This window comes from Poecilia formosa, unplaced genomic scaffold (genome assembly GCF_000485575.1).
Source record: "Poecilia formosa unplaced genomic scaffold, Poecilia_formosa-5.1.2 Scaffold777, whole genome shotgun sequence".
NCBI classification, from domain to species: Eukaryota; Metazoa; Chordata; class Actinopteri; order Cyprinodontiformes; family Poeciliidae; genus Poecilia; species Poecilia formosa.
This window is the reverse complement of record NW_006800716.1, coordinates 73,578-85,654: the sequence shown is the minus strand read 5'-3', so window position 1 is coordinate 85,654 and position 12,077 is coordinate 73,578. Positions and strand designations below refer to the sequence as shown.

The following is a 12,077-nucleotide window of genomic DNA, read 5'->3' as shown; positions in this document are numbered from 1 at the left end:
ACTCCCAGGTTTTGGGCTGATCGCTGGTTTTCAGTTGCAATAACTGAAGCTGTGCATTGAAGCTAGATCGCTCCTCTTTAGGTCCAAAAATAATAACTTCAGTTTTGTTTCTGTTCAGATGGAGAAAGTTTTGGCACAATCCACACATTTATCTGTTCTAAGCATCTACTCAGTGATTGGATAGGTTATGAATCACCTAGTGACATCATAATGGAGAGCTGTGTATCGTCCACGTAGTTATGGTAGCTAATCTTATTTTCTGTTAGTGAGTGGGAGAATATAGATATTGAATAAGAGGGGTCCTAGGATTGAGGCTTGGGGTATCCCACATATGACTTCTGTCCTCTTTGATGAGAAGTTTCCCATTGAAACAGAGAAATCCCTTTTCTTTAAGTAAGATTTGAACCAGTTGAGTTCTGGACCAGAGTCCTACCCAACTCTTCAGTTGTTTTAGTAATATGTCATGATCAACAGTGTCAAAAGCTGCAATAAGGTCGAACAGAACCAGCATCGTTGGACCTTCCAGTCTGAGTTTATATGTATGTCATTGAACACTTTGACTAGGCCAGTCTCAGTGCCAGACTGAAACACATCACAGCATTTTGTTATTGATAGGAAGCTATTTAACTGTTTAGGCACAGCTTTTTCAATAATTTTGAATGGGAGGTTGCACATCGGCCTGTAATTCTGAAGTAGTGATTTGTCCAGATTCTTCTTTCTTATCAGAGGTTTGGCAACTGCTGTTTTTGAAGCCTGAGGAAAAACACCTAATGAAAACATTGAGTTTATTATTTGGATCAGATCATTTGTAATGACAGGTAGACCTTTTTAAAAGAAAGTAGTGGGTGGATATCCAGACAGCAGGAACCAGGATCAGGAATTTCTTTTGGTCTTTTATAATTAAGTAGTTGAAAATGGGTAATTTTTTATGCATTTGTTATGTTTGGGTATAGCATTGGTGCTGGATTTAGTAAGGATGTTCAGACTAATTATCTTAAACTAAGAGGATAACCCCAGCTCCTAAAAAACAACCCCGCACTATAATCCTCCCTCGAAAAATCTTCACAATTGGCACAACACAATCAGACAAGTACCGTTGTCCTGGTAACTGCCAAACCCAGACCGTCTATCAGATTGCCAGACAGACAAGTGTGATTGGTCACTCCAGAGAATGCGCCTCCACTGCTCTAGAGTCCAGTGTCAGGAGTTTTACAAAACAGCATCTGACGCTTTGCATTGCACTTGGTGATGTATGGCTTGGATGCAGCTGGTTACCATGGAAACCCATTCCATGAAGCTCCCTTCACTGTTGTTGAGCTAATCTGAAGGCCACATGAAGTTTGGAGGTCTGTAGTGATTGACTCTGCAGAAAGTCATACTATGCGCTTCAGCATCCACTGACCCCCCTTCCCCCCTCCGAAGGACGGTACGTCAGGGTAAAGGAGCGTAAAAAACATATGCTCGCTCTACCCCCCCCAAGACAAAGACAGGTGAAAGGTAAAACTCACGACATTTACCCCGTTATGTGTGTGAGGTGAAGGAACGTAAGGGCGCGCTGAAGTGTATGCGAAGACATCATCGGCGCGCCGCCCCCTCCAGACGGGGTTTTGACATCCCCTCTGGTGCAGCGCCCCTATGCGTTGCATGCGCTGCATACCCACTTTTTGTGCGAATGCTTCCAGGTTCTTATAATACAGCCGACAGTTGACTGTGGAATATTTAGGAGCAAGGGAATTTCAAGACTGGATTTGTTGCACAGGCGGTATCCTATCACAGTTCCACACTGGAATTCACTGAGCTCCTGAAAGCGACCTATTTACGAACATTCACAAATATTCTTAAAAACAGTCTGCCTGCCTAGGTGCTTAATTTTATACACCTGTGGCCATGGAAGTGATTGGAATTGCGCTAATTTGGATGGGTGAGAAAATATTTTTGGCAAAATAGTGTATATATATTAAATATTACAGAAAAGTTATTTTATTTCAGTCTCTGAATTTTCTAATTAACATATTATACAGACTAAACACACACACACAAACTATTTGGTTTCAAGCATATATTTTTGGTAATTGTGATGATTTTCTGTCGACATCAAATTAAATCATAATATTTAAAATCAGAATGTACAGAACATGACAAAAAACTGAAATGTAGGCTGAAATGCAGTGTTTATTATTTGCTAAGAGGCTATTATAAGATACTTCTAGTCTGAAAAAAGAACATCTAAAAAAGTACATCTTATAATTTGAGTATGATTGTATATTTCCAATAAAATTAAACTTTTTCTAGTTTTTTTATTATTATTTTTTTTTACAAAAGTATGAACCCTTTTGCAAACGAGGGTTTAAAATGTGCAATTTTATGCATAGATGCAGATTTTATTGGTTGAAATATTTTTGACACTATGGTTCCTGTGTTCCAGGAGAACACAGGAAAGATGTTTGGTCAGGCTTCAAGCAGAAGTTGGACCAGATAGATAGAAGTCTGGACAGAGTCAAGAAGCTCAACACAAATGTAATAGGTTCAAATCAGAAACAAGCTTAGCATCTTCCTCTCCTGCCCCCAGCCAAACAGACATCTCACAGGCAGCTAAACAGGCTGAACCGGACAAAGTCTGGAGATTCAGATGGTGTGATATGAGGATCATGATTTCTCAAGTGCATTTAACATAATTTAGACTAATCTGCTTTGTTAGAAATTTCAGAAGACACAGGGGGCGGCTTCAACAATTTCCCTGATTAGTGATGTCTGCCACTAATCTAGTCACAGCTTGTAAGACTGAAAGGTTTTGTATATAACAGGTAGTCAGCAGCACACTATCTCTTTTTAGTCTATACGCCTCACACTTCCAGTTCAAGTCAGAAACCTGTCATCTGCAGAAATATTTGAATCTCTAGTTATTGGGCATGCAAGATGGATAAAGAGCTGAGAACAGACAGCTGGCAGACAGCTTTTGTGGCATGGTGTGTAAATAATATCCATATCTTGAACATAAACAAGACAATGGAAATTATGGATTTCAGAAAATACAGAAAAAGAAAAATACTATTTCCATCATCCTGTGAGAAGAAGAGGATGTTGTAAAGGAGTGTGAATATCACCTGAACAACAAAATGGACTGGGAAGTCCAACAACAGTCCAATAACATTGAAGTCTAATATGAGGATGGTTGAAGCAGATTGTACTCGTAAATGCATCAGTCTGTAGTCCAGACGGTCAATTTGAACAGAACAAAAAAGAAGCTGCATTCAGCTTCTTTTTCCTGGACAGAAGTTCAAACTGAATGCAGCTTCTTTTTTGTTCTGTTCAAATTGTCAACCCCCACAGTGGCGGGTGCGTTGCTCCAATTTACACACCACTTCATACTTTTACCCACATTTGGCCAGTGGCGGGTGCTAATTTCCACCCCTAGTGTAGTGCAAGAAGTTAATTTTAAGTAATTACTAACAGCAAACTTTAACTACACAACCCTAACATTCTTGCAGTCATTTTCTATGTTGACCATTTCCACATTTTGGCTTCGTCACCAGATACCATTGGGGGAGTTGTAGCCAAACTACAACCAAAGTTTGGCTACAAGTCTAGTCTTTAGACCAGGAGTGTCCAAACTACGCCCCACGGGCCAGTTTTTATTGCCCCGCAGCAAATTCTGAAAATATAATTGAATATGGCCTGCACAAGAAGCTTGAGCTCAACTCTGTTGGACTTCTCGGTTTCAACACTAGATGGAGCCAGCCACAGAAACAAAATTAAGTGAAGAAAAACTTTTACCGTTAGTCACCAGAAATGGCAGCACCGAAGAAACGCAAAATAGCAAGTGAGTGTAAGAGATTTCAAACACGGTGGGAAAATGAGTATTTTTTTCAAAGAAATCAACAGAAAGTGTGTCCGTTTGATTTGCAATGAAGATGTTGCTGTGATGAAAGAGTATAATGTCCATCAGCACTATGAGACCAAAATCAGAGCTACACTGACACAATCCACAATGATGGATGCAGGGACTGAGCAGTAAATACAGGATCAGCTTTTTCACAGTCAAACAGGCCAGGGTGAGAGCCAGGGAATCCAAATCCGGGTCAAGCGGTTCCTGATCTCAGGGTCAGACAGACAGGGGGTCAAAGCCAGGAGGTCCAAATCTAGTGAAGTAGGTCAGGATCGGGGACAGGAAGGGCCAACTGGACAGAAGGGAAGAGACAGACAGGTTAGTAACCAGGCAAATCGCTTAAGTAGCTACAGCAGGCCTGAAGGTGTTACCACTGAGGGTTTCACAACAATCTGACGCCATGCAGGAGGAGGATTTGTCCTTATATGGCAGCAGCTGGAGATCAGGGTGATGATGATCAGGTGTGAGTTGTCACACCTGATCCTAGCACAACTGTTTTGCTTAGCATTTTACTGCACATCATATCTCAACCCATAATCAGAGAAGATATTCAATAGCTGCTGAAAACCAGCACTGCTGGGTGAGAGGACAGCCAGGTCATCAGCATACATAAAGTGATTGACCAGAGTATCACCAATCATGCATCCAGTTTTACAGAAGTTAATTTCTTTTGACAGGTCATCCATGTACAAGTTAAACAGGGCAGGTGAAAGACGGACACCGTTACTCACACCAANACGGGTTCAGCCCCGCTATGAAGGCTAACTGAGATTCTGTACATCTAAAAAAATTAATTATTCTCTAACATTGACTTAGATTATCTGACACAAGGGCCTATATTAGAAATAAAACAATGTAACATATTATAAAACTTATTACTTGTTATAACATTCACCAGCAAAGTTTACACAGGTGGTAAAGACTATTATTTATATGTAATTCTTTCACTCTGTCAAAAGTAAGATACATCCCAAATCTTCTGTTTTTCCTTTGAAGGTTTCCTAAAGACACGATGTGAGGAAGAAGAGGGAAATATATTTAAAGAGAGACGGATTCACTGCAGCACGGATGAATCTCGCATCGGATTTTGGACTCAATCTCAGCTGCTGAATCTCTGAAGCTAGAACAGATAATTTATATTAGGCTATATATGTATATATACATATAAATAAATAAATCTAATATATATTATTCAGTATTAATCATTATTAATCTGTGTCATTATTCATCATTATTTATTTGTGTTTGTATATAAATATATATTGATATTACTAAATAATTTATTAAATAAATTATGAACGGCTGTGTGCTTTGTAATATGCTCTTCATCCATCGATATCAGAATATTCTGATATCGATGAATATTCGATATTCATCGAATATTCATTCGATGAATATCGAATGAATATTCGATATTCATTCGAATATCGAATATTCATCGATATATTCGATGAATATATCGAATATATAGCCACTAAGCTAACACTATAGCTTAGTGGCTATAGTGTTATAGCCACTAAGCATATTTAAATATGCTGAACTATGTATTAAAAACATACTTAAAAAATACAATTGTTTATAAATGTTGCTTTAATAGATGTTTGAATATGGTTTCCAGTAATAAAAAAGCGTGTTGTGATCGATTAAATGCGCTGATACGTCATTGTGCCTGTTAAACAAAATGAGTGGAGTGGTGTACCGCTCCAAGATGGCCGCCCTAAATCTCGTCAGTGACAATAGGCGAGAGCGGTCCATGAGGCGTCTATAAGCATAGACGCCTCTATATTATGTCTGTGCTGAACACTGTCACTGTCAAAGCGCTAAGCAGGAACGAACCATTTCATGCAGACCCAGGGGGGTTGTTCAGTGTAAATAATGGATGTGTGCGTTTTGGTCTGGGAGTGGTAACATTTATTTTTTACTGATAAAAACAATTAAAAAAACATGAAAATTTTTTTGTAATTGACAGGGCCCCATTCTTTTCTATTTCTATGAAGAAAAAAAACAAACAAAAAAACTATTTTGTGGAGGGCCCCCTGTCGGTCAGGGGCCTTCCATAGTCCTAACTTTTCCCCCCGCCCCTGCACCAAATACCACCTATAATCCATCAGAGTTCCCAAGCACCAACAGACCAGCTGTTCAAAGTAGAGGTGATTTTAAGTTAGCAGAAGTCATGGCTATTTAGTTTATGTACAGCTAAACACAATTTATCATGTTATTTTAGGTTTGCAATAATTAATTTGCACAACAGTCAGTAATTTTGGTGCTGGGCCCTTTGATATGGGCTGTTAGGATCCTGCAAGACTGGTGTCAGAATCTGTTCCGCATTGCCGGCATGCAGGCAGTAAGTCAGGTTCGTTTCTGGTCCAGTGTGTTGTGGTGGCACAGTTTGGTTCAATGATTCAAGAATTTTTTATTGTCATACCGCCTTTGCTTGTTTGTAGTACGAAATTTGAACTCGGGTCAGAGATTACGAAATTTAATACATAAATAAAAAATTATGTATAGGTATTTAAAAAAGTGTGTGTGTAAATAATTTACAAGATGAAGTTGAATTAGATGATTGAGTTCAGGAGTCTGAAGGGGAGAGAAACTGTTCCTCAGCCTTTTAAGGGCTAACGTTACAGTAATGTAGTTTAATAACTTTAGCTAACATTAACACTGCGGTAAAACTAGCCGGCTCTTCGAACAGCTGGATTGGTCAAGATATTCATGTGCGCGACAGCTCAAGACATTATGGTACATCCATTTACATGCTGCTTTCACAATAAAAGCGCACATCCGGTCCATGTTTGATATACTCCAAATAGATTTCCAGCCGCTGCAGTTGCAAAAAGAAATAATGTATCAGAAATCATTGGGGACATTATGCAATCCTGAAAAACTTTCTGTTTCCAGCGATTCCGCTCACTTCTGGGCGGAAGAGGGACACCTTTGGAACAAAACCAGCAAATGTCAACCCGATCTGATGTTTAATTTCAAAATAAAAGCCTATTAAAAAAGCATGTTTTTACTCCCCCCCCCCCAATTTGCCGTGCTTATTGCTTGAAAACTCTCTGTTTCCAGTGACTTCTCTCACTTCTGGATGACAGAGGGACATCTCTGGAAAACAGCAGCAAACGTCAACCAGATCTGATGTATAATTTCAAAATAAAAGCATTTTAAAATAAGACGCTTTTACTTTTGTATTCAAAAATAAGTAGAAAATGTAGTGAAGAACTGCCTCACTCGCACCTAGGTGTCTCTAAACATATAAATCTAAAAACTCTCACTACATACATATTATTATTATTAATTATTATTATTATTATTATTTTGGGTTTAATCATCATCTTATCAATCATCTTATTTACGTACATACAAATTTTTCTCTGTTACATATAGATAGATAGATAAAAAGAGAGAGAGATGTATGTAGCAGAGGAAATTTTGTATGTACGTATATATAAATAAGATGATTGAGTTAAACCCAAAATAATAATAATTATTATTATTTAGTGAGATTTTTTAGATGTAAATGTCATCATCGTCACAGAGCTAGTCTGTGATGTAGTGAGCCAGATATTTAGTGTTTGAACAAACATTTAACTTTTACCCCGACAGAAAAAAATCAGGGGAACAAAGTTGTTTGTCTGCTTTAGTCCTACATATTAGCACAACTGTTTGCTTAGCATTTTACTGCACATCATATCTCAACCCATAATCAGAGAAGATATTCAATAGCCGCTGAAAACCAGCACTGCTGGGTGAGAGGACAGCCAGGTCATCAGCATACATAAAGTGATTGACCAGAGTATCACCAATCATGCATCCAGTTTTACAGAAGTTCATTTCTTTTGACAGGTCATCCATGTACAAGTTAAACAGGGCAGGTGAAAGACGGACACCGTTACTCACACCAAAAGAAGCAGAGATGTTGTTACCCCATTTTACATGCATTTTCTGGTTTGAATACCAGTAAACTAAAATTAGTATAATATCTGGAGCACCTCTCTGTTTTATTTTATCAAATAACTTGTAGTGATTGACCTGATCAAAGGCCCTAGAAGCGTCAATAAACCCAAACAGATTATTTTTTTCTTAGATATGCTTTTGCTGCCTCTTTCAGGCTATAAATACAGAAATCAGCTCCCAACTTGGCTTTGAAACCAAATTGATTTGTTGTACTAATAAACTGATTAAGACAATCAAGCAAGATTTTTTTCTAACACTTTAGATAATATCACCCTAGCTAAAGCTATTGGTCTGTAGTAATCAAGGCAATAGTCACCACTAATTATATATTTTCCAGGAATGGTCGGTATGGTAAAAAAGAAATTCCTATGAAAGGAGTGGTTGTCCTGATTAGCTCCATAAATGTTGACCAATGTGATCTGGGCTTCTATTGTTCCCTGCAACATAGTATATTGAAGCTGAACGCTTTGTTATACTTAAATCTGTAAATAATCAACAATCCTGGGTTGTATTAATGATCTGTATGTCAGAGCAAAAACCCTAAAAAAAAATATTTGAACTATACTAATTACAATCACTGGAAAAAGGCTTTCATGAAAATTTTTTCTCCAGCTCTGTCTGTGAGACATGGAAGTCTTTGTTGAATGAAATATTTCCTGTACTGCTGATGAAATTGATCAGTATATATGACCTTGTCATTTTATTGAAGAGAAACTGTATAATGTACTGCATTGAAATATTGTACATTGGCTTTTTTGTTGTTGTTTGTTGTCTGAAATCATCCTTTCGCTCTTATCTTTTATGTGATGTGAAACAAAACATTCTAAGGCTAACCTTTCTGTGTTTTAGAACAGAGAAACCAGTTGCTGTTAAAATTCTGAAGAATGATGATAACAACCCGTCGGTGCGTGAAGAAATGTTGCGAGAGGCAAATGTCATGCAGCAGCTGGACAATCCTTACATTGTTCGAATGATTGGTATCTGTGAGGCAGAAAACCTCATGCTTGTCATGGAACTGGCTGAACTGGGACCACTGAACAAGTTCCTCCAGAAAAACAAGTATGTAATTTCCGCATAGTGGGACAATAAAGGATATTTCTATTCTATTGTATTCTACAAAGGAATGGTTCACAAATAAACTTATAAACGTGTTAGAATGGCCAAGTCAAAGTCCAGACCTGAATCCAATCGAGAATCTGTGGAAAGAGCTGAAAACTGCTGTTCACAAGCGCTCTTCATCCAACCTGACTGAGCTCCAGCTGTTTGCAAGGAAGAATGAGCAAGAATCTCTTGATGTGCAAAACTGATAGACACACCCCAAGTGACTTGCAGCTGTAATCGCAGCAAAAGGCGGCGCTACAAAGTATTAACACAAGGCGGCCGAATACTTTCACTGTGGGTAAATACACTTAAATTTAAACAAATCTTTGATTTGTTTTGCTTTTTCTAGCAAATGTTCAGAAGGTGAACATTCAATTCCTTGTGTTCATTTCTATAGTTAAAACAAATCTCAGAAAATAAACAGTAACTGAGAGTTTGACATTTTAAAAACTGCAAGAGCTCAGTTTTATTGTGTTCCTAAAGTCATATTAGATTCCTAAATAATAGTATAAATCTGTTTGTATTGTAGCAACAGCTGATGAAACTTTTAGCTTCAGAATACTCAGCATTGATTAATATATGACTATACATCTTCTAGGTGTAAATATAGAGGTGTTTTACAGATACTGGATGAAATGTCATATTACTATATTCTCATTCAAATTGTCTGGATGGTCCAAACCAGTTTATGATTTTACCTGAAGCTTTCTTTTAACCCTAAATTAACTTTCAGTACTTCAGATCCAAGCTGAACATTTTTCTGCTTAAATTTCAGAAACACATCAGTAAAGAACATCACAGAGCTGGTTCATCAGGTGTCTATGGGGATGAAATACCTAGAAGAGCATAACTTCGTTCATAGAGATCTTGCTGCCAGGAATGTACTGCTGGTCACACAGCACTATGCAAAAATCAGTGATTTTGGACTCTCGAAAGCTGTTGCAGAAGAGCAAAACTACTACAAGGTAATGTCAAGACTCTAGGATGTTGAGTTTTTTTGGATGGATCTCTCTTTCTTTTTCTGTGTGTGTGTGTGTGTGTGTGTGTGTGTGTGTTTTCTTGTGTGTGTATTTAGAACTGCCTTGTTTCCCACATTCCCTATATATTTTGAAGGCCATTTCTCCCATTTCTTCAGTTCAACTTCAGTTACTTCCTTTCCCTCATAGCTGAGCCTTGTTTATAATTACTCCTTGTTCACCACCCAACTCTCCTGCATGAATATCAGTCAGACAGCTCAGGTTACCCTTTTTTAGAAATTCAACAACCAATGTTCAATTTTCTAACAAAATTGAATGTACAGATTTAAAACTAGGGGACTAAGAGTTACTTTTATATGGATTCCCTCACATGTAGGAATAAAATATTCCAAACAAGCAAATAAATACAGTATTCACAGCGCTTCACTTTTTCCAATTTTTTTTTATTCCAAAATTTGTTAAACTAAACACTTTCCTCAAAATTCAGGGTTTCCCCCAGAAAACTTTCTAAGCCTGGTGGTCGGACCGCTGAGGCGGTCCACCGTGTTTTTGTATTAAAAGATGTTAAGTAGACTGGAAATATAAAAATATTACTAATTATATGTTATGGGAAAACATCGCCAGTGAAACGCTATTTAAACCCACAACTAGTCTTAAAAACAACAAATCAACAAATAAAATTAAAATGAATATTAATTATTTGCACTTATTTAATCCAAATTATGTCAGCGGCTTCATAAGGCCCCAGGGCTTCAAGAGCCCATAATGCTAATATTTTAACACAGACCACAGTTATATAAATGTAACATTTGTTTGAGATTATCAATGCTGTTAAATTTGATTCAATGATTTCATCATACAAAAATTAAAAGACTTTAAACTGATTAATATTTACATGTAAGATTTAAAGGAGCTGGCAAGTTTACTTTGTAGAAGTTGAAAGAACAATATTCATAATTAGATTGTTTTGTTACAATTTGATGCTGTGAGTTTAATCTTTGAGTTTGAGCTCTGTTTGTTCACCTATACAAATGAATAAACTGCAATTATAACTTATTGCTTTTTTAGGTTGGCCAGTTAAACTACTCCCTTCTCCCAGATTAAATCTAACACAGAAGCTGTTAGAGATGCTGATGGTTTTAGCATGAAGAGTGGCCCCTAAGTCAAACTCTGCTCAAGGCCTCATACAGCCTTGGACCGGCCCTGCATGATGAGTTAAATCCACTGCACTGCACGCAGAGATGCACAACAAATGGGGGATTTAATGTATTGCTGCTAATGTGGTTTCAGTAGCTCTTCCATTTCGTGTCTGTTGAGTTTTTAATAAGGGCCACAGAAACTGTTTTGGTTTGTTCGAGTTTTAAGGGACGTGTTTTTCAGATCTTGGTGCCACTGTGTCATGATGTTGGTAGTGGAGAGGTGGACCCAAATGCAGAGAGGCAGAGGTTTTTTTTGATGATTTAATGTAGAATGGTAGAAATGATGATGGGCACTTACCAAAAATACAAAATCCAAGGTAGCAACAAAAATAAATCCAAAAGAACATCAAACCAGGAGGCACAAGGAGAAAACAGGGAAGCACAGAGGACTGAGGTAAATGAAAATGAGGATCTGATGAGGAATGGAAATGAATGAGAGGCTAAAATACTGGGAGGTAGGGAGCTAGACAAAACCAGGGCTGATGACCTTAATTGACTGCAGGTAAGAGTGGTTAGCACAGAAGCAGGTTGACGGGCAGGGAGAAGATGGCACAGGGAAGCTAAGAAGATCTTCTGGGGAAAACAAAAGGGGGTTAATTGGAAAATGAAGAAAACATAGTGGATATTTACAGATTAAGGAAAGCATTATTTATTTATCTTCAGAATACAAAATTTAAAAAATAGAATTTAATAGATGTAAAGCAGTGTTGCTACACACTTGTGTAGGTGGCGGTATGCACCTTAAAGTTGCTTTCAATCCACCATAATAGAAAAGAAGACGAAGAAGAACAAAAGGGAGGAAACGGGGAGCTGAAAATACTTCTGATACAGACACTAAGAGTAAAGAAAATCTGGTAACACTTTATTTGAAGGGGGTTGAATAAGACTGTCATGACACTGTCATAAACATGACATAACACCTGTCATGAACATCAATAAGTCTTCATGAATAGTTATGAC

At 37.7% G+C, this 12,077-nt stretch overlaps 1 protein-coding gene across 2 annotated transcripts in view; it reads left to right on the top strand.

Annotated features, from left to right (window-relative positions):
* syk (spleen tyrosine kinase) overlaps positions 1 to 12,077 on the top strand; it is a 40,924-nt gene that overhangs the window by 23,690 nt on the left and 5,157 nt on the right. For both annotated transcript variants that reach the window (XM_016666702.1, XM_007543166.2), the window contains 2 exons: positions 8,690 to 8,899; positions 9,717 to 9,906. In XM_016666702.1, coding sequence (XP_016522188.1) covers positions 8,690 to 8,899; positions 9,717 to 9,906 — 400 coding nt within the window. The remainder of the gene's footprint in view (positions 1 to 8,689; positions 8,900 to 9,716; positions 9,907 to 12,077) is intronic.